This window comes from Clinocottus analis, unplaced genomic scaffold (genome assembly GCF_023055335.1).
Source record: "Clinocottus analis isolate CAN_PGR_092001 unplaced genomic scaffold, fCliAna1.0.p SCAF_13, whole genome shotgun sequence".
NCBI lineage: Eukaryota > Metazoa > Chordata > Actinopteri > Perciformes > Cottidae > Clinocottus > Clinocottus analis.
The window spans coordinates 15134582-15157985 of NW_027175854.1; the positions used below are offsets into that span (position 1 = coordinate 15134582).

Consider the following 23404-nt stretch of genomic DNA (forward strand, 5'->3'; position numbering starts at 1 on the left):
TGCATTACACATTCAAGACGTGCACGAATATCCTGCAGATCAGTTCAAGTTACAGCGTGCACGTCGACAGGAGAGAGTTAAGACATCGCACCGTCACTAAAGTGGAAGTTAAGATTGTGAAAACGTGGATTTCTTTTGAAAGTGAAGCTGTTTGTGACTGACAGCTTTTGTTTTTTTTTTTACCCTGTAAGCTCTGAAGCGGGAAAGTTCCTCCAGCAGGATGTCACGACATTGCATTTCCTCACAGTGATCGTTTGATGATTTGCATAAAAAAAATAAAATCGCACAAAAACACACACATTGCATAATTTAAAAACGTACTCAAAAGATTGAACATGAATGCATCACATGAACAGTTCAAACATGATCATATGTTCAAAAGGAGGCTTCTGAGGGTTCACAGTCACGCGTGAGGACGTCTCACCCCAAACTTCAGCATCAGGGGAAAATATATATACATATAATCCTTTTTTTGTTGCTTTTGGGATGAAAAATATAATTACCCTTTAAAACATGGCAATGATAAAATAAATCATACACAATCATTTCATGAATCGACAAACAAAAACATCTTAAGTGTCACCGGGCAGAAGAAGATTCAGAGATCCTATGCAGTGCCAGTGAAGATAAAACAAACCATAAAATCAGTGTTTGATCACAAATAATTGCACAACAGATGTTTAATTAATTAATTAATATATGCTTATATTAATTAATATATACACACACAATGCCTGGCACCTACAGAAATATAAGAGGTAGAGCTACATATGTCTATACCTCCCTAAAAGAGAGAGAGAAGACAGCTGAGTAGATACAGACCACAGAAACGACTTCAGAATTTGCACAAATGGGGAAGTTATATAAAGCCATATACTTTAGGTTCAGCAAATTCATCTGCCGAGAGTTTAAATAGAATAAATATAGAAAAAAAGGGGATGTAGAAAGAAATTCCAGCCTGTATGAAACTGAAACTTCTTGCTTGACCTCTTGGATGTGTTTGTATGAATTCGCAGCCTGAATAAATAAATCGATACGCCCGTAAATACTAAATTATTGTCCGCTCATGCACAGATGTTTTACCCTTTAGATTTTCTGAAATTATGATGTAAAAACTCCAAAAAGGAACTTAAAAAAAAACCTTCCATGAGACAAGAGGCTGGTTTTGTTTGGTGTCATTTGGAATAAAAAACACATCTTTAATGATATATAACATCTTATTGCCTTTCAACACACACATTCATAAGATGTCAATGTCCCGTAAAACCTGCGTGACCTTAAAGTAGCCATTTGGTTTTGAACTCGTGAGGACGAAGAAAGCAAAACGTCTCGTTTAAAACTCAGTACCAACAAAGTGTTTAAAGATTAACACAAACACTTCAAGCCCTTCTGATTTAAATCCTCACAGGGAATCATAATAATAAAAATAATGCAAATAACAAACACTGTTACAATGTGGTACTATAGTAGAAAATAAAAAGGATGTTAGCCATCTTGTGCCGCTTCTGCTGCTTCTTTGGAAAACTCGTTCACAGATCGGTTTGAGAGCTCCTCCTCCAGAAGCTCCCGTGTGTTTGAATCTGAGGAAAACCATTTGTGTTGGAACCTCGGTCGAGACTGGAAGAGGAAGACGCGAAGCGATGCCGTTAAATCATGGAGACAACAAAAACAATCAAAAATTTGAGAAGCGGGAGAGAAAAAAGAAACGGCGTCCTGTACTCACTCACTCGGCCACGGTGGGAGACTCGAAGTAGTGCTCAGCACGTCGAATGCGGGTTAAGGACAGCAGTCTGGGATGGATCATCTTGGGGGGAGGGAGGGAAAGCACTTAAAATATATTCGAAACACACACACACACACACACACACACACACACTGTGAAAGGTCAAGTGGGTCAGCGGAAGAGAGACGAGAAAGAATAGAAGGCAAGCGCCGCGAAAGCTGCTTTTAGTGATGGATTTATTGCTAAAAACGGTTGAAGCCGGCATGTTAGAGCAGCGTGAAGAGAAGGAGGAAAAGAAAGCACTCTGTGAAGGCGTTAGCATCGTTAGCATCGTTAGCGTCAGCAAGAAGCTTGCTCGACGGGACCAAGTCTGCCGGCGCGAGGCCGTCAGAAGCAAAGTACTCACTATCCTGAGGTTTATCGCCCAGCATGGGCTCCTGCTCCATCAAATCCATAGAGATTTTTATACTGGGTATATTCTCATTGTAGGGGTAGTCAGACTGTTGGGAGGACGGAGGACAACGTTAACACTTCTGGACATTAGTAAAAAGGGGGAGGAGCCACCACAACGTATTCTTCGGCACAGCTAAATGTTTAAGTGGAGAGTACTTACAAAATCCAGTTCGCTGTCGATGCTTCCCTTCTTCTTGCCTTTCTTCTTCTTCTCGTCCTCCTTCTTCTTCTTGTCCTTCTCTGGGATGACGTCGTCCAGGTAGCCGAGGTCGTGCTGGGAGAACACGTAGTCCATCGCCTTGCGGACGGCCACCAGCGCCAGGATCTGTTTGCGGAAAGAGAGAGAGGGTGAGACCTTGATGGGGCGGGCTCTCTCTCTCGAGGCTCAGCACATCACGTTCGGGCAGCGGCCGAGCCGCCGCTCACCATGACGGGGAAGACGATGGCCGCCACGGTCGACTTGAGGATCCAGAGGAGGGCTAGACACAGGACCTGGATGAAGGTGAAGAGGTGGATGCGTCGCTGGGGGACGTGGCGCAGGTAGATGAGGTCCGGCTGGTGCTTGGCTGGCATCAGGAGCAGCTGCAGCCGGTCCATGAACTGATGCAAAGCAACAACAACAACAACAACAACAAGAAGACACAGACGGGTCACGAACTTAGACAAGTTTTTAAATATCGTATCTTCCATTTCACAACACGTTGACAGACTTTAAATGGGCGTTATTGGCAAGCAGCACTGCTCTGAAGTGATGCTTTACGACGATGTTGCAACTAGCCTTAGCTGCTAACAAGCCACCGTTAGCTTTGCTGGCATTTGATTGGTTTAGCCCACATTCGGGAGGGGGGGGGGGGGTTCGGTTCCAGAAAATGGAGGCGTGCCGCCCTGGACGCCGCCAACGCTGGAGCTTAGCCAACCAACAACTTCTCGTTGTTAGTTACTTCTTCAATTGGCGAAACGAGCAACGGGGTTGCGGGCTAACGTCGGTTCAAAAGGCTCACTCACCTGGACGCCGTTGAGCGAGGCCACGCCCATGTAGAGGAAGACGCCGTAGAGGACCGGCATGGGGATGAACTGCAGGACACGGCGCACAAACAAACAAACAAACAAACCAAACAGGTTATTCATATGAAGTGTGCAGCTCTAGTTTCACCAGTTTGGGTTACAAAACATTCTATGGAGTTAAAAAGAGATGCGACAGGTGATGAGTGTTTATAGTTAGCGTTGTTGCTTTTGGTCTATTAAAAGAAGCCCTCAAGCAGCTTTTCTCAGAAGGTTATTTCAGGTGACGCCGCCTCGGGGTGACGGGGCACTTAGTGGCGGTTTGGCAGCTGCTCGCAGAGCTTTGAAGCAGTAAGCTCGTGCAGCCAGAAGCAGGTCCAGCATGACGGAGGGAAAAGACCTGAGAGAGCGCACGCGTCACAAGTTACACCAAACAATCCGCGCCTTGAGGCACTCTCAGCACACGTGCAATATGCAACATGTCCACAAGAGGGCGCAGCAGCCCAATAATGACTTCTCTTCACTTTTTTTTGTTTTGTTTTGTTAGGCAGCTTCATGTGGGAATGGAAACTTGAGAAGGCACTCAGCTGCAAACGGAGCTTAAGCCCGGATGAGCATGCTTATCGCATCAAATTACTTCAAATCAGGAGAGCAACTAATGGGATGAAAAACTTTTCTTTTTTTTTTATTATAAAATTTGAGAGCTGTGACGGGCGTTCTGCCCTAAAAGAGGCCGACAGTAATCTTTGGTTTTCGGGGAAAGAGTTCTTAAGGAGTCGGCGCATTACCTTGAGGATAGGAGCCATGAAGACAGAGAGTCCCGTCAGGAGGAACACAAAGATACCCGTGACTCTCTGCTCTCTGGGAAAAAAGGAGGAAAAACACCAAAAAACCTCACAAGCATGAAAGCGTAAAAGGCTTAAAACCAGAGAGGAACGCCATGTTTCATTAGTAAAGTTTAATTTAACATTGCATCTAAATTCACATTCCCAACTGGTCTTTGCACGAGTAATGGTTCAAACTTTAGTTCCCTGTCTTCAGCGTTGAATAGCCCCGCCCCTAAAAGTATGATTGCATATGAATGTCTGCTCTGTGACGGACACTGACACTCTCACACACACACACACACACACACACACACACACAGCGCTTTAACCTTTGTGCTGATGAGACGCACTTTCATCCAAGGATCCAAAATAAATGTGTTTCCCGAGATGGAAGCAACGCGTTGGGAGTCATCCCAACGACGTCGCCGCAGGCTCACCTGACGCCCAGGAACTTGGGCTGCTCCCCGGGGGCCGACGTCTGCGTCTCCATCTTCAGCGAGTCGATGTGGGCGATGGAGATGACGGTGGCGGCCACGTACCACGGCAGGCCCATGAAGGAGCAGACGATCATCAGGACGGCCACCCAGAACAGATCCAAGTGGTAGCCTGCACCTTTCTGGAGGGGAGAGAGAGCGCGAGAGAGTCTCAGAGAGGCAAAGTGGACGAGAGAAAAGGACTTCTTCAGACAGCAAAATCCTCTGTTTGGCAATTTTTTGGAAAGTCCCTCGTGGTTGTAGTGAGCGTTCATTATCTTATCATATTATCACTCCTACACCTCTGAGCATGTACATCAGAGTGTATTAGTTGTTTGGGGCATGATCTCTTTTAAAAACATGAAATAAGAGGAAACAATAAAAACAATGACAGCAAATTACTGTATTTTGGTATTAAAAAGAAACTGATGGAGATGCTTGTTACTCAGAGTTTACAGGGAAATATTGTTCACATTATGAGGCATGCAATGAGTAAGCTAATGGTTAACAGTTCAGGGCATTTACAGGCATGCATGGAGACAAGTGGGCTTCTGCAATCTAACGGCTTTGGGAAAAAGTACATTTTGCAGACTTTTATTACTCATTTCCTGACCTTGAGCTTGTGCTCCTTCCTGTTGACGATCACGGCGGTGATCTGCTGGTCCATGAAGATGAGGATGGTGACCAGCAGAGCGGGCAGCGTGGCCGCCAGGTACACCCACCACGGGTTCCCTCCGAAGGGAGGGATGAACCAGCCCCTCTTGGAACTCGTGGGCTAGAAGAAAAAACAAAACAATAAAATGAACAAGAATTAAAGCGACCAGACACCGATCTCTCGTATCATCGCAGTAAAACATCTCAAAAGACTAATTCCAGGTGATTCCTCCGCGACTCCTTCAAGAGTCTCAGAAGAAATGACCGGCGCATCGTGACACGACTGGGCATCGAGCCGGCAGTCAGAACAAAGACGGCTCTCTACTCGCGACCGGCACGATCTCACGTGTCTTCTAATCGAGTAATTTGATGCAGCTGCCCGCTCGTCCACCGCGCCGGCCCCCGTCCTCCATGGTGGTCTTATCGAGCGCGCTTTAGTTTCAGGCGTCGAGCACAGAAGAGGCTTTTGTGCCCGCGGCCTCAGAGAGCTTCAGAGCGCTGCACGCGGCCGCAACGCGATCCGTCTGCACCGCACCTTGAATTCACTCGGCACGATGAGCTTGGGGGTGTCCACGCCGACGAAGACGTCCACGCCGACGAAGAGCAAGATGGTCAAGATGATGGCAAAGTCGCTGATGAGCTTCCTCACCTGCAGAGGGAAACGGGCACAGCAGGTAAACAGAGTGAGTGAGTGAGTGAGTGAGTGAGACAAACATTAACTTGCTGAGCGAGCGCTTTCACAGCACACGCGTGTGAGTATCCGTCCGGAGCCAGTTGATGCATCATTTTGTGGAATAAAGAACGGATAATTAATAATTATCTACATTTTAAACATTAGCTCATTTTAGTGCTCAATACTTTGTTCTTTGTGGTGTTGCTGTTGCTCGGTTTAAAAAAACTCTGTGAAGGCTTTTCTGGATTTTTTTTAATTCTTCGTTCACAAAACAAAAACTTCTCAAAGACTCCAAGTTGTGACACACACACACACACACACACACACACACACACACACACACACACACACACACACACACACACACACACACACACACACACACACGGAATGCCAGCAAAGTGTCTGACTTTTTAGGTATGACACCTTTGACATGTCACTCAGGCACGCACACACCCAGACACACACACAGACACACACACACCGTGGTGGGGAAGAAGCGGCTGGTCTTGAACTTCTTCAGCGATGTGGAGCAGGCGTAGGTCCCGAAGAACAGGATGAGGGACATCAGCGTGATGTCGGGCACGAAGCCGCAGGCCGCGCCCTCCAGCTGCCCGCCGTACCGCTGGCACTGCTCCTTGGTCAGGGTCCGCCACGTGGCGTTCACTGACTGCAGAGACCGTGGGACAAAGAGCCTCCTTTAAAACCTTGTAAATGAGATTACATCTTTTTTGCAGTATACATTTTTCCCTAAAATTAATTTTGGGGTTCCTATGACGACTCAAACAAGGAAAAAAGAGACAAAATTGGTTCCACAGTTTAAGCACCATAAGTAATATACAAGTGAAATGAATAGTTTGGTGCATGAGAAAATTAAAATGTGATCCCGACAAGGCCCCAACATACCAGATCAGTGTCGTTTGTCCACGCCGAGGCGTCAAAGATGGGGTCGGAGGAGTTCCCTGGAAACAATAATATAGAATAAAGAGAAGCTTTCACCCTCGGGCGTCACAGAGCGAAGCGTCGAGCCTGCCGCAATACGTCCTCGCGCCCCCGGGTGTCTCCGCTACGTACCCGGCGTGCAGCCGCATTCGTAGAGCGTGGCGAGGTTGTCGTGGTACTCGGCGTTGATGGGGTTGTGGTGCGCCAGCTTGATCATCTTCTTGAACGCGTCGTAGATGAAGATGAAGCTGATGAGCGCCGAGAAGCCCTCCTCGGTGAAGCGCGTGAAGTACTGCACCAGGAAGCTGGCGTCCGTGGCCACCAGCACCAGGCAGAAGATGGCCGACCACAAGCCGATCCACAGCCGGAACTCCAGGTAGTCCAGCCCGTTGTCTCTGGGGGGGAATCGGGCACACGGTTAACTGTGTCACGGCTTCCTTTAAGCGGCGAGTCACGGAAACATTTGATGAACGGAGGCCATGACGTTCTTGACTTTAAAATGAAATGAGTGAATTATTAATAATGGAACACAATCAGGTTGGAGTGTTGTAATACTAGACTGTATGTGTGTGTGTCTGTTCCCAACAGGAAGCAGACGGCAAAAACACTCGGAAAATTAACAATCAGCTGGCGTCAGATTTACAGTCGGCACAAAAAAAAAAAAAAAAAAAACGTTCCCGCCCGCTGGGGCGCGACAACAATCTGTAAACACAGCGGCCGCCGCCCCGACCTCCACGTCACCCCTCCTCCCTCTCCCTTCATTTCATGTTAGAGCCCCTGCATGAGTTGGAGTCGGCCGCTTACTTGCTGAAGCTGAACAGCAGCCTCTCGAACACGAGCACCGGGCCCGTGCTGCTCAGGATGGTGAGCGGCTGACCGGCCAGCAGACAGAACACGGTGCCCGTCAGCGCCGTGCCCAGGAAGCTCTCCAACACGCCCTGCACACACACGGACAATGCAGCGGGTTTAGCTTGGAAAATATACAGAGTTCATGCGCCGAGCATTGCTCCACAAAGACTCACATTCTTTTATCAGGATTTAGCACTTCTGTTTTTTTCCTGCAAAAACATCGATACCATGAATCTGCTGACGCAGCTGTGAGCTTTGTTTTCCCTGCACACATCACCTGTTTCATTCCTGACGCATCAGCTGTTCACACCGTCCACGTAGCGTGAAGCTCGTGAAACACACACACACACACACAGTTTTTCTGAGGACCTGCGTCGAGGAGAGGTCAAGCGAGGACAGGGATTCCCTCCGCTGTGCTCGAGAGCGGAGGAGGGCCACAGGATTAAAGAAGAGGATGAGGAGGAGGAGGTGGTGCTGGTGGTGGTGGTGGGGCTCCAGCATGACGAGGCTTCAGTGGCTGAGTAATCTGGATCTGTGTGTTATTTTCGGCCCGGGCAAATCCGTGAGGCCGGCACAGGACTGGGAGGATGTGCAGCGGCCTGCCAGGAGAGCGAGCAAAGCCAAGGACGGCCATCATGTAGACGGGGGGGGGGAGGGGGGGCGTGGGTCCATTACCAAACTCTGCCAGCAGTAGGTGCAGCAGATGGACGCTGTATGAGCCCTTGAGCTCCTAATTAGCATGGCTTACCAGCTGGAGGAAACTTTTTTTTAAAATTTTTTATTTCTTTTGGTATCGTTCCTGGGTGTAAAGCGACGTCGTTTCAGGTGGACGCGGGATGCGTTCAACGCTTCCAACGAGCGCCACTCGCTCTGTGAACGCGGTTGCGTAATGTTGTCCGTGCCCCGAGGTGGAGGGGGGGGGGGGAGGCGTTTAAATTTGGAGTTTCGAGTCAGCGGGTTTATCTGGTGCTTAAGGAGACACCTTGTGTAACAACCTTCAGGGTGTGGGGGCTGAGAGAAAGTCAACATTTAGGAGTCAGGGAAGGAGACGACCCAGCTGCATTATGGGAGATGTAGGATCAAGCCTGACCTGAAGTGAGCACCAAAAGCAGGTTGAGTCGGCAATATTACAAACATATTTATTTTACGAAGTGTATCTTCCTTTTTTCTTGCTCCCACTAGACCCTGGTATTATATTTACTACTCTATTGTTTTTATTCTTATATTGTTTGAGCAATCTCAACCGCGTCAATTTTTAAACACTTTTATGTGTCACAACTTTATTAAAAAGGGGAATAATAATTGCTGGACCATTAATTATTATTGTTTTTTTTAAGCATAGAAAGAGAATGTGTCACCGAGATGCAGCCAGTCACCGAGTGGTATTTACGTTCATTCAACCAGAGGCCGGACTGGAGATGTCAGATTCAGAGTTCATCTTTTTAGCCACCGAGTTAGCCGTTGCACAACTTGTTAAGCTGATTGCAGGACTCGTTCTGTCGGCGGTTTGGAGCGTCTCTCTGCACGCACACGTCTCTGCGGACTCAAAGCTCACCCCTACATGTAATGAAATCACAGTAAAATACAGCGTACCTGCATGTTTTCCGTCGCGTCCCCAAGGAGGCCTCCGAACGTGATGGCGTTGGTGACCGTGCCCAGGTAGATGAACAAGATGGCCGACAGCGACTGGATGTGGATCGCGTCGTAGAAGTCGCTGGCAAAGAACGGCAGCTTCCTCTTGATGTCCAGGATGAGACCGCCGCAGAACCTGGAGGAGGAAGAAGGTGAGTAGAAGAAGCAGGTGAGTCGTAGTAGTAGTAGTAAAAGAAGAAGAAGGTGAGTAGTAGTAGTAAAAGAAGAAGGTGAGTAGTAGTAGAAGCAGAAGCAGGTGAGTAGAAGTAGTAGGAGAGCCAGTGAACACGGCTTCATGACATCACTCTGGTTTACTTCAGCAAGATGCAGTTAATCACACATTTGTTAAAAACGTTACGTTGGAAACAGAAAAGAAAAACCAATGCAGTGCTATAGTGAAGCACTGTGACTTGTTATTTTTGTCATGTGTGGGATATTTTGTTGTTGGCAAGTTATGATTTTTCCTCAACGACGCACATCTTCATTGACAACGTGTCAGATGATAATCAGGGCAATGCCCTCGGCTCACGGAGCAACCAGATTAGGATTATTCTCCTCCAACCGTCCACATTGATGTCATTGTGAGAGAGAGAGAGAGAGAGCAACCCTAATTACTTTCTCGTGCACTGCAGCTCCTCTCCGACCTCGTGTCCTCCTCCCCCTCCGTGGCCGTCTCCATCGTGGGGCGTGTCGCCGTTCATCTGAGGCCCCTCGAGCCCCACATACATGTTCTTCCTGAAAAACAACACACACACACACACACACACACACACCCACAGACACACACACACACACCCACAGACACACACACACACACACACACACACACTTCAGTCCGTCAGTTCCAAACAAACGACAAAATACTGAGCGTTTAAATACATTAAAAACATTTAACGACAGTGTTTTAGGGTCATGTGTTAATATGTAACTTGTGAAAACTTTAAGAAAGTCATGTTTTGTCAAAAGATAGCTAGATTTATCCATGCATCCATCCATCCGACTCTCAGCCTCGCCTTCACTTGTGCTGCCGCTACATTAGCTTAGCAGTTAGCTAAACGCGAAGCCGTCACCCTGCGTTCAACGTCTCACAATAACTACTTGTAGTCATTTGGCCTCAATGGTCTCGCTCAAAAGGTAAAGAGGTGATGTGCCGGGAGGTTTTTGTCACGGTGTCGTTGGTTGGGCGCATTAGATGGATTTGTTCCTTGGATTAATGTGCAGTGACTTCATTCAATCGGGATTAGCACCGCGCGGATTAAAAGCGGACCTCTTGTCCGAGGAGGGCAGGGACTTGGGCGGCTCGATCCTGATGTTGGGGTCCCACTCTCCGGGGGGCAGCACGATGACCTCGTCCAGGAACTCCTCGATGCCGGCCAGCAGGTCCCGCCTGTCCTTGGCTTTGTAGGCGATGTCGTGGAACACCTGCCGGCAGCCAAAACACACAACAGACCTGTTAGCGATTAGCGAACGGGTCTTCGCTCCCTCCTCCTCCTCCTACTACTCCTCCTCCTCCTCCTCTTCCTCCACCACCTTCTCGCTTTGGAGCACTGGGACAGAGAGCGACGCGTCATCGAAAAAGACAAACAAATGGAGTATCGACAAACAACTAAGAACTCAGACAATTTCACAGTACAAAGAATTCGGCTGATAAGCTCGTGACGGAGGGGGGAAGAGAGCGGAGAGGGTAAAGTTCAACTTTAAGGAAATCCTGGAAAAACACATCCTATCCTGCCGCGCGAACGCGGGAGATAACGCTGTGAAAGAGGAGAGGAGGCCGGTGGGAATTGGCGGGCGAGGGGCTCTCAGGGCCGACGGCGTTACGGCCGTTAACATTCCTGACGACACGGAGGGGTTAAAGGTGGGGAGACGCGGAGCAGACACAACGTACACTACCGAAATGTCCTTATTTTTCAAAGTAAAGCACTGTTTTTTTCAATGAAGCCAACATTAAATGAATCAGAAATACACTTTATACATTGTTAATGTGGTGAAAGACTAATTTAGGTGGAAACGTCTTGTTTTTAATGAAATATCTACAGAGGTGTATAGAGGCCCATTTCCAGCAGCTATCACTGTAGTGATGGTACATTGTGTTTGCTCATCGCCTTAGAAGACTAATGGATGAGTAGAAAACCCTTGAAACCCCGTGTGCAGTGATGTTATGCAACTGAAAACAGTTCTGCTGGTGAGAGAAGTTATACAACTGGCCTCGTAGTAAAAAGTACCTCGTCTGACATCAGAGTGGCGATGGATCTTCCAATTTCGTGATAGGACTTGGCCTTCCCTTTGGGGCCCAGCAGGACGAAGAGGAATCTATACAGGCGGCAAGGAAACGAGGTGTTAGCGGCGTTTGACGGAGCCGGATCGCGTCGGGGTCGCGACGGTGTGGAGAACGTGCGCTACCTCGTGGGCACGGGGACCTCGGTCAGAGCGCCCAGCATGACGGCATGCTGCAGGCGCACAAACGCCACGAAGGGAGCGTCCAGGAAGTCCACCTCTCCGACCAGCACGTTGGACGCCTCGGCGTCGCGGGGCAGTTTCTTCATGAACTTGTTCTTCAGCTGGAAGGAAGGAGAGAGAGAGAGAGAGAACATGGTGAGCGGGAGATCGTTCACACGCACTGCAGTCGGACTTTGAGTAAGTGGTTGATTAAAAGAAGCGATTGCGACAAGACCGGCGTTGTGATTTTTCCCGGCACAGGTGGTGCCCGCCTTTTCCTGCAATTATGTGCAGCTTGACTTTATGCCACCGAGTAAACAGTGGGAGAAATCTCACACACACACACACACACACACACACACACACACACACACACACACACACACACACACACACACACACACACACACACACACACACACAAAACTGACTGTGTGTTCTTTTTTGTACTTTGCATAACTTAAAAAAGAAAAAAAAGAAAAATCCGGGAAATCATTAACTGCCGCCTTGTTGCGGTCGAATGTTGACACGTTCGGCGCCGCTGGAGCGTAAATCCAGCCGTCACAGTTCACCACACGGCCACGCCGCTGCTCCACTAGCGAGAGAAACTGCATGTGTGGAGGACAGAAACTCACGGGACAAAGAGCCAGAGGTCTTATCTCTCACACACACGTAGAGCCCAAACACATGACCACACACACACACACACACACACACACACACACACACACACACACACACACACACACACACACACACACACACAGAGTGCTGCTTTGTGAATGAAGACCTCAGAGTATCACCGGTTGCATAATAGCTGCACATGTCTGAGGGAGACAAACGGATTTACCTGATCCCTCTCTGGTTTGTCGGAGAAGTCACTGAGGCTGTTGGAGGTGAGGTTTCTGTGGGCCGTGGTCGGGCTACCTGCAGGGCGTGGAGGAACACGGGTCGGGATCAAACAACAGAAGCCGAGGCGAGACCGCGCAGCTTTCACGGGGGAAAGAATCTTTTATATATTTTTGGGCACAGGACGAAGACGAGTCCAAGAAAAGAAGAAAATAAAAAAAGGCACAGTGAAAGCACACATGCAAAGAGAGAGAATGCAGCGAGGGCTAATCTTTTGGAAACTGTGCGCGAAAATCCTCGCGGTCCCATTTTAAGTCCCAGCATGCCCCATTCAGACAATCCTTTGGCATAAAATACGTACATTTTCCATTTTTGAACCGAACGACACAGTTTTTTTTTTTACTGAAGATGCTTCCCAACATGCCAAGGCTTTGTTTTATTGAGATTTTTGTTGCAGATTCTGACTCTTTAGCTACTAATCTTTCCAAAAAGGTGTTTTATTGACCGCTCCAGGAGGCATTTTTGGGGAATCTGGCTCATACTATGCTAGATATTGAAAGTAATTTTGTTTGCAGATATACATTTTTTCCCCAAGACTTTGCTGAACAAATACATACACTAAACACAACTATTGAAATGAATTTGGGGTTCCTACGACCACTCAAACACAGGGGAAAAGAGGTCTAAAGACAAAATTGGTTCCACAGTTTAGCAGGTTAAGCTTTGGGACTAAAGCCAGACGGGCGCCGCAACAGCAGCAGCGGGCCGAGGCGACGGAGCGAGAGCGTAAACTTTGGAACGCCGACGGCGTCAGCAAGTGGACCATATCGGAGGCCAGCGTTGACAGCGTTTCAGTCCCTTTCCGTGTTGCCAAATAAATATTTAGTAGAGTACATTGAGTACTAACAGACGTAAACACATACAGCTTGATGCAGCTGGAGGATGAGCTGAATCGTGGGGCTGCTAGTTCTACGTGTCCTGCTACGACCTCACTTACAGAGGTATCCCACGCTGGAGCTCCTCCTGACCTCGCATTGGTCCTCTGGGTTCAAAGAAGGCACAGGGATATCGACCGAGAGGCGCGCTACGTTACCAGGATGGTTTAGAGGCGGCGCGAGTCCCAGAGAGAAGGAAGGAAGGAAGGAAGGAAGGAAGGAAGGAAAGGAAAAGCAGAGAAGAGACAAGAAGGGTAAGAAAATGCGTTAAGATTTCATGCCAGAAACGAGAAGAGTTAAAGCGGTAATAGTTTGTGTTACGAGCGGACACAGGGTGCGAGGGCGGGTACGTTACCGTTCTCCTGGTTGCTGAACAGTCGACTCGCGCTGGAAACGCTCTTGCCGATGTCGGCGAGGGAGCGCAGGTTGGACTTCTTGGTCTGGTGGCGATGCTTCCGCAGCAGCGTGTAGGTGACCTGCTCCTTCAGGTCGGCGCTCAGGTGACCCGCCTCGATCTGACTATCGGTGATCATGTCTGAGAGAGAGAGAGAGAAAGAGAGAGTGAATGAAGATCAAACCTCATATTCTTAACTCTCCGGTTAGCGGGTTAGCGTCGACCTACCGACGACCTGCGGCAGCGTGGCGGCCTCCAGGTCCAGCAGGATGGTGCCCGTCTCGATGCACGTCTTCAGCTCCATCAGGCTGTGCAGGGACAGTGTGGCCACGTGGGGCTTGCTCCAGCGCTCGCCACCCTCCTCCACTTTCTCCTCGAACTTGATCCATCTGAACAATGGAGGACACACACACACACACAATAAAAATGCATGTTGAGATGCATTCACCTCGCCAGGCGTCTCTTATAAACGATGCAGATGAGAAGATTACAACCTATAACACACAAGCTGAAAGTGAAGGTCACTGCACATCGTATGTATACAACTGTGCCTTCATACGTTTATGAACTGGTACAGGTTGACAAACAAAAAGGAGACAAGCGCGGCTCTCTTTTCTTTACTAAACAGCCCCGTGGTATTTTGCCTCGGTCACACTTCACGGGGTGAGAACAGGGGACGCAGCGCCGCGTGGAAATGATAAATAAAAACCACTAGACTCAAGCGAACGGCACGCTGGGATGGAGACGGACGGATGTCCCCGGACATGGCTAAATGTGAGACTTTAAATGAGCTTAGTCCTTGAAAAAAAAAAAAAAAAAGGAGGTAGGACTCAGGACAAGGATTCCTTTAATAATAACAATAAAGCCTTCACTTGTCACATGTCAGCGCTACAAAGGAGCCATTCTCCCGAGGCTGAGGATGGGGTTTCCTGCAGGGATCGAGTGTCCGTCTGGCTTTGGGCCGCACGCCACGACGAGCCGTCTCACCGGGAGAACAGGGAAGGAGTCCGGCTGCCGCCGGGCCCCCGAGGGCTTCACTTATCGGGCCCTTCATTCAACCCCCAGCGCTCCCCTCCCCAAGGATACTGCACGGTGGGAGCTTTGCCCTTCCTGCAGCATTACAGCGTACTCCCGCCTAGATGAGCCCGCCCCTTTTCTTTTGTACACCACACCTTCCTCTATCACATTGAAGTTAAAAAAGAGAAGGTATGTGACTCCACAGGACTTTGTAAAAGCATTAAAATAGGGAACCAGCGCACGGCATCCACTTTTCGATGCCAAAATGTCAAACGCTGAAGAGCCAACTGTAACATTACGTCTTGTTCTGGCCAGTGTGGGAGTTTCTGCCCTTTTCCTGGTCTCACAGGAGGAGCAGGTACTACAGATTTAACAAATCAGATAACAGCAGACTGGGAGTTCACCGGCGTCCCGCCTATTTCCCAACACAAAGGAAAAAAAAAAAGAAACAACACACACATAAGTGATTGTGAAGCGGGACATTTGGGCTCACCTGGCCGTCTCCTTCCACTCCAGCTCCTGCCCGTCCACGGCCAGCAGTTCATCCAGCTCAGTGAAGAGCTGAGGCGGCGGGGGGCCATCGTCCTCCTCTCCAAGGATAAACCTGATCCTCTCAGCCGGAGAGACTGCTGGAAGGAAGGAAGGAGGGAAGGAAGGAGGCCAGTTAGGAACCGACAAACGAGTCCATTACATGTCTGAGAAACTCAAAATACACAGACAGCCCCTCTTAAAAAGGTTCACCAGCGCTACAAAACAGCTCTCATAACATTTGCTTGGAAGTGCCTGGAAGTCAAAAACTCCCACAATGCATCTCACGTGCTGCAATGAACAGCACAGTCTTGACACGCAACAATGATTAACTGTTCAGGAAAACCGAGTTCCAATAAACCGGAGGTACAGCTGAAGTGTAAAGTATATCCACCATGAGATTAAATGAGTCACGAGTCTGCAAATAAAAAAGGAGAAGGTGTGTTTGGAGCAAACAGGGACGTAAAGCTGGGAAGGAAGTGATGCAGCTGAGCGTGCACGTTTGTCTCTGGACGTCTTTATCTGCCGAGAAGTTAAGAAATACAAATGAAAACTCTACAAAAAGCATGACAGACATGTCTTGAGCCCGGGAGAGAAGAAAAAAAGCACAGAGGTATTTAAGCGAGAAGGAAATACTCAGCAGCATGCCCGCAGTAGGAAGAACTTTCTACTTCCTTCTGAGAAACGAGTCAAAACAAAACCCACGCGATTGATCAGTTGCAGTAAATATCCTGATCTCACACTTCAGAAACTAAAAGACACAAAAAGCCTCGGTCACAATGTTTTGGATCCAGAGGATGAAAAAATATGAATAGGGTCCGTTCTTTCAGAACGTTGTGTAACGTGATGAGACAAAGCAGAGGGGAAGCGCTGAATATCTCTCACATACACACACACACACAGTTGAGGTGTGTGTGTCTGGAACATTTTACTCTCGTCGCAGCTTGAACTTACGGCGGTTTGTTTGTAAAGAAACAGTCTTTCACCGCAGCGCTGCATGAAAAAGGTCAAGATCAATGTCTTGGAAACAGCGTCTGCTCATCATCAGCATCCTTGTGTGTCACACACACACACACACACACACACACACACACACACACACACACACACACACACACACACACACACACACACACACACACACACACACACACACACACACGAGATCTTTCAGGTGTCCACATGGCCTTTTCTGCCATCCGGAGCTGACTTTTGGACGCCGCGTCGTGTACACAACAGCGCTCGCCCCCCTCGAGTGTCATCAATGAAAACCCAGAGCCGTGTTGTGGTTGCACACGACCTTTAAGTGGACGGCTCCACCAGGGGATTATGGGTATTTAGACGGAGGGCAAAACACCAAAATAAATAAAAAGTGGAGTGCTCGGTGCGCGCCGTCTGAAGGGCTGTACAGGAGATATGCATCCGTCACACGGCTCCGTCCTCTCACTCAACCGCTCAGAGCTGTTCACGCTTCAGAGCTCCTGCAGCGACGCAGTCGGACGGGGCCTCTGCGTCCCGTCAGCGGAGAAAGAAACCTGGAAACAGACCTCGGCGTCACAACGCCGGACAGAGACAAGCCGCCGAGCACGGAGACAAACGGGTGAAAGTTCCTCGTGACCGACGCTCGGCCTTTTCGTCTCCTGAATGCGTAGCGACGCAGCCGGTTCTCTCCGAGGCGTGACCGCACACAAGAGCGCCTTTCTCTGAAACTATTTCAGTTTCCTTGTGCGAGTTATCCGCTGCTCTACCAGTTTATCTTCTCTATAGACTTTTTTTTTTTTTTAAAAGGGGGTGTTGCGCCAAGCTTTGCCCCCACTGCAAATAATAATAATTAAAAAAAATGCAAATCTTCTGTACGTCCTCAGAGCACCTGTTGCGTAACCGGCGCTTGTCTGCACACGCTGCCGGAGGAGCGAAAGCTTCCTCGTGGCGTCTCTGAAAATGACAATAATGTTCAACCATTAGCGTTATTATTGCCCGAAACAAAAGGACTCATAATGAAAGGCCTTCCATCATCCTCTTCATCATCAGAACTACCAGCCAAAACTCTTCATCAGCAGTTGTTTACCTTTGGTCAGGTATGCAGCATCACTGTCTGCACATGCCCTGATGAGTCCTATACACAACCCCCCGTCCCAAAACACATCTTGAGCCTTTAATGTTTACCTCCGGCAGCAGGAGAGCAGACGCTCACCCACAATGCATCTCTTCCGGCTCTGAATTCCAACCGTGTGATAATTGCACGCTCTGCAAAGTGGCTTTTAAACCTGATTTTATTAACGTCTACTTATTTAGTCACCCACCATGCTCCATACTTTACCACGCAAATCTCACAGAGACGCATTCAAACTGATCTAAAAAGACCGTTCTCCGTTCCACAACTCCTCCAGTTGGCTGAACGGTGGCACAGAGACACTTTCCTGATCGTTCTCCATGAGGAGGAATATCTGCAGCAGAAGGAAGCGACAGACGACGATCTTAAAACGTGCATTTTACATTTATTTAGTGCTTTCGGAAGCTTCAGCTCCTTATTCAGTGCATGCACCTCCTCTTCCTCCTCCTCCTCCTCCACCAACCCCTTAACTTAACCCAGGTTTGCATAGAGTCTGTCAAAGGGAAGACTTTGAATTTGGGCTTTTTGTTCATCCCTTCGCCTCACAGCGACTCCCATCACAGACCGCTACTCAGTCATGTGATCCAGACGTGTCGTTGATGAAACCCTTCGTGTGTTCACTTTACACACTTTTAAGCCAATCCGGTGTCATTTTCAGATCAGTATTCAACATGTTCCCATGCCCCTCCCCCCCATGGGTGCACCACTCACTGAGCGGTTTGAGGATGTTGGCCGTGGACTCGTCGGCGTACTCCCCGTCCGACTTGTATCCCTCCGCGCCGTGCTCCGCCCGCTCCCGCTTGTCCTTGTGGCTGGACTTGCGTCGGTGGCGTCTCCTCCGGCGGTAGCTCTTGGGGACGTGCACGCCAATGTACACGGTGTGGTGACCTGCTCGCACAACAACACAAAGCAGAGAGGGGAATGCGGGGTCAGATAACGCTCACAATCAGCGTGAAATGTCTTATCACTAGGCGACGCTGACGCGATGCTTCTCGGCTCGTGCCAGAGGGGTTTTTTTTTGCTCTCCTCCCAATCAGGAAAAGATTAAAGCCCGACTGAGAAATTAAATACATGCCAACTACTTCCTACACAGCAGCTCGTACAGGAAATGATGACTTTTGGCATGCAGAAAGTGAATCAGAGAAACGACTCCTCCAGATACTGGAATGTAACCAGAGTCAACTGTGTGTTCCTTAAACCGCCTCAGAGTGTTTTAATGATGTCTTTCACGCGTCACATGGTCGCTCTGGCTTCCTTTGCAGAAGCCAAAGACCACCTGAGGCGCACACACACACACACACACACACACACACACACACACACGGCTCTTACGACTTCGAATTCAACCACACACACGGCTTGACATGATGCCAAACCCCATGGCGTGGTTTTCTTTGTGTGCACACACACACAAACACTTTAGTGTCGCTTCGTGAAGTGCGTTAAAGCCTCAGTGGGCGTGTCAACATAAATTCCCATGCGGAGGAATGTCCACGTTAAAGAGCTCATACGTCATATTCTAACTGGAGGCTTCACAGTGTGTGTGTGTGTGTGTGTGTGTGTGTGTGTGTGTGTGTGTGTGTGTGTGTGTGTGTGTGTGTGTGTGTGTGTGTGTGTGTGTGTGTTGAGAGACACCCCATCACTGATCTTACCTTCCACTTCCTCCTCGTCGCAGACGTGTTTGACAAAGGAAGCTCCTCTGTCCAGGACGACCTCATCTTCCACTCTGCAGGGCAAACAAAAGGTTACTCAACACGGATCCCCTCATGGACGCCAACAGCGACGGTCGCTCTTCACCATCATGGAAACAAATCAAAACACTCCTGAAGACAATGAGGACCAAATCTTTAAAACACACGCGGCAACACAAAAGGACCGGCGCAGGCAGCCGTAGTGGATTATTTTGTATGTTTTGAATCATCAGGAAAACAAACGATGAATAACGAGGCTTCGAGGTCACCGGAGCGAGCGGCCTTCAGAGTAAATCAGCTTTTGTGTGACGCCGTAGTCGTCGCCCACATGTGCTTATTAATAACCACGTTGCACAAAGCATGAGGCCGGGCAGCATTTGTTCCCCTTTTCTTTTGGCCAGTGAGTTGTAGATGTAAAACTGCACGGCTCTTATAACACTGTCGCAGCACACAGAAGGCCGGAGACATCGTCTCAGGCTTCTCGCCGTGAGTCAACTTCTCTCAGAGCGCCGTGTGAACCTTCCTGGAAGGTTGGAGGAGACGTGGCTCCTCCAGGCGGGCAAAGTGTGGACTAGCCGCGAGCAACCGGTTTGACCCCGACCTCAGGACACGGAGGGCGACAACCTCGAAAAAAAGGGAAAGCATGCGAGTTCTAAAACGAGTGGATCTCTGCCTCCAGGCTGGTTGCATCCGATCAGACGCTCGCCGCTTCACGAAAACAGTTTGGGTTAAAAACAAAGACTTGGTGGGATGTGCGTGGAGCGTGTCTATAAACACGTGACGGGTTTCCGCCGAGCAGCAATCCCCACGTGGGACGATATCATGAGAGAGAAAGCGAGGGGGACGGTAGCAGTGGACATGAATCGCCAAATAAACAAAGTCAGGAAGAGGATACAACTTGTTCCTCCGAGTACACCGAGAGCTCCTCTGGATTTCCCCCCCAGAGGATACGCTATCTGTCCTTGAGGGGAGATACGAGCGCAGACGTAATGTGGATCTAGCAGCTCAGAGATCAAACAAGCGATGGACGAGGAGGAGGAGCCGCACTCTGTGCCAAGTTTACACGCCATGCTCGTAGGGGTCGGCCTCTGCAGCCTCTTTGTTGCTCACAAAAAGAGGGGAGGTCAAGTTGCCACGCGGCCTCGCGAAGAGCGCCTACGCTATCGCCTCGCGTCAGATTTCTGTGAATGTTCTGTTCTGATTGTGCTCGTCTCTTCCCCCCCCCCCCCACACACACACACACCCCTTCCCTCTAGGACAGCGCGTACACAAAATACCAGCAGCTCCGGGGAGATACTCGTGTCACAGTTTGTGTGTGTGTGTGTGTGTATGTGTGTGTAACTGAAAAGGTCAGTTCGTCCCCAAAAGTCGTAAAAAAAAAAAAATACATATTTATCCTCTTACGCGCAGTGACGCTTATTAGCAATCCAGATGCGCGTTGGACAGAATGCGCATCTGTGTGTCGGGGAAGAAAGAAAAAAAAAGGAAACATCTTGACCTCATACTCGAGATAATCTACAGTCCTTGGCTTCATGTGGGAACTTTCTGCTTTCAAATGGCACAAAACAAAGTCTCCACACGGTCGAGATCTCCCAAAACAAGTTGACTGGCACCGAAATTAATCTACAGGGTGAACAAAATAGCACTTAAAGGGAGGAGGGAAAATATGGATTATCACAACGATGGTTTTAACCAGCGGTGCTTAAAATACACGGGAACGACGCTCGACCTTATAGCGTGTACACCTGCAACAGGGTGGGGGTTTGTGTGTGTGTGTGTGTGTGTCAGAGGGCCACACAGAAGCGCAAAAGAAAGCTCATGTTGCAGATTTACCGCGCCGAGGCCCCTCATGTGAGCACAGACCAGGAGAAGATTACAGCACCGACTCAAGGAGTGGATGTCTGCAGCTTTAAACTGCTCTTCATATCAAGAGTTTAAAAACCAAGCAGCGGAAAGCTGAACGGAGGCGGAGGATCTGGCGTTTGAAAGCGCAGATAAAAGATCCTGCGTCTCGGCGTAAACAGGAAATCTTCCGTTTCATTTCCTGCCATGACTTCCTCTGCCTGCTAGATTAATGCATGCATGCAGAAATAAGTAAAAAACAAAATCAGAAGCCGGGTGGGGGTCAGAGTGGCGGCCCTCTTGCGTCTCGGCACCTTTGCAGTGTCGGCGGCAACCTCGTGGATAAACCCGTCGGTTAGCGTGAGGAGCCGGGGATCAGCTGCTCGGGATCAGGGATCATCCCTGTCTCGTTACAACGTGACGCACACGATTCCCAGTGGACGGTTCACCGGCAGGGTGGGCCAGTTACACACACGCACACGCACACACACACTACAGCTCCCAGGAGTCCAGTTATACCTCCAGGTCTTCAGCACCCGTGCCGTCCAACCAACAAAAACTCATATTTATTAAAAGAAAAGGAGGAAATCGCAACACACAACATACTTATAATGGACTATTTATTTTAAACGGTGGCAGCGGCTCTACCAGGAAGTAGAGACACAGAGCCACTCAGGTGATTATGGACCTTTTCATGCACTAATTGAGCTGCAGTCAACTCCCTGCTTCTCAGTCAGGCCGGACTGGACTTTTGGAATTTCCTGTAAAGCAACAAACACTTTGAATGGATGAGGAAATGCATGGCGTGTATTATGCATGGAGCATCACTCACTCAGCAGAGCACAAAAGAGCATTCAGTAGTGGAGGAAGAGTCACACCAGCCAAGTGAAGGAACTAAAAAAAAAAAAAAAAAAAAAGGCAGATTTCACAATCTGTGGCAGAAGAATGAGGAATCCTCTCATGAGCCCCAGTGTGTGTGTTGTGTGTGTGTCACTTCTGTTTGCAACACTGCAGTCAACAGTCTCCCTCTTTGCAGGTGAGTTTACCTGTTGGTGAACTAGGGGAGAGAGGGTCAAGTCACCGAACTTCCCGCAGACGGACAAGCTTGTTTCCCGCGACTGGAACTATGAAAAAAGACGCCAAGTCTCGACAAATTGCGTCATTGCGCAACATCTGTCGGGCGTCAAACTCATAGACCACATGGTGTGTGCGCGCGCAGACACATAAACACACACAGAGACGCGCGCGCAGTTGTTTTATTAAGTGTCAGCTCTACGCCACCTGGCCCCGCGTCCCTCTAATTGGAAGCGACAAGCTTCCTGGAAGAATAGATTAGGAGAGCGAAGAGTTCAGAGGCGCCGCGGCGCGGGAGCGGCGGCTTATCCGCATGCGCACCGGTCCGATGCGCGACATGCGACTCAAGTTACACAATTCGGGAGCCTCGGAGGGGCTCGTGTGGTTTTTGGCAGCTGCGAGCCAACGAAGCCCCCAGATGAGCCGCGAAAACATTTAACGCACAAGAGTCGCGCGCCACGCGTCCTGTTAGCGGGTGAATAGTGTTCACCTGGTGCCTCATCACACCTGGCCAGGAAATGCCTCCGCATGGAGGAAGAGTCCCACCGCGCCGCTGTACAGAAACAAAGAGGGAGCACTTACTTCTTCTCGGAGCTCATGGTGGAGAAGTTGGCCTCTCGAGCTGCTCACTGTGGGAGTCTTCAGCTCCTCGAGACGTCGCGCTTTTCACGAGGATTCAAAAACAAATAGAGACTTGTTTTTGTTTTTCTAAAAGATTAGAAAAAGTAACAAAGTCGAGGAGTCCGGAGTGAAGTCTCTGGAACGGTTCCTGCGCCTCCACGGAGCTGAGCTGGGAACAGAGTCCTCGGGTTCAGGTTCGGGTCAGGACGCGAGCTGTCATCGTGGAGAGAGAGACGCGGGTTCGAGTCTCGATGGGTCTGGAAGGCGCGCGGAGAGACTCAGGGAGCGCAGCGTGTCTCTGTCCATATTTAAAGTGCCATCCCTCCTCCTGCGTGACGACACCGGGGGAGGAGGGTGATGATGAGGAAGAGGAGGAGGCCTAACATTCACCAACGTGTCTCACTTTGTATCTAATAGAATTATTTATCTCCAGATTATTATAATCCAATTGACGTTTGAAGACTTCATTAAATTGATTTCATGAAATTATTTCTACATACACATGCTTGTTTTGGAATTAATTTTAGGTTTTAATTTCACTTAATTTAACAGTCAGTTCTGATTTTAAACACTTTAAGTATAGTTTAATTTAGTAATACAAACATCACTGTATTATAGTCTATACCCCCCCCCCCCCCCCACTGGAGACGTCTTCTGGACGAGCTTCAGCTCC

At 49.1% G+C, this 23404-nt stretch overlaps 1 protein-coding gene across 4 annotated transcripts; it reads right to left on the bottom strand.

Annotated features, from left to right (window-relative positions):
* Positions 1–1160: 1160 nt before the first annotated feature.
* Positions 1161–22987, bottom strand: LOC137784325 (electrogenic sodium bicarbonate cotransporter 1-like). Of its 4 annotated transcripts, none has more exons than XM_068574901.1 (26): positions 22693–22987; positions 19156–19229; positions 18215–18391; positions 15356–15488; positions 14074–14234; positions 13807–13986; positions 12518–12594; positions 11632–11789; positions 11454–11541; positions 10496–10650; positions 9844–9963; positions 9190–9364; positions 7552–7685; positions 6880–7142; positions 6712–6767; positions 6290–6475; positions 5668–5781; positions 5092–5253; positions 4443–4621; positions 3967–4039; positions 3182–3250; positions 2603–2776; positions 2337–2501; positions 2130–2223; positions 1724–1804; positions 1161–1617 (listed from the first exon to the last, which is right to left on the bottom strand). In XM_068574901.1, exons 1-25 carry the CDS (start codon positions 22707–22709, stop codon positions 1758–1760), a joined length of 3231 nt encoding a protein of 1076 aa, XP_068431002.1. In that variant the 5' UTR covers positions 22710–22987; the 3' UTR covers positions 1161–1617; positions 1724–1757. The 4 variants fall into 4 exon arrangements, with proteins under 4 accessions (XP_068431002.1, XP_068431000.1, XP_068431001.1 ...); XM_068574899.1 differs by having other exon boundaries at positions 1728–1804; positions 15356–15491; XM_068574900.1 differs by having other exon boundaries at positions 1161–1580; positions 15356–15491.
* Positions 22988–23404: the final 417 nt, after the last annotated feature.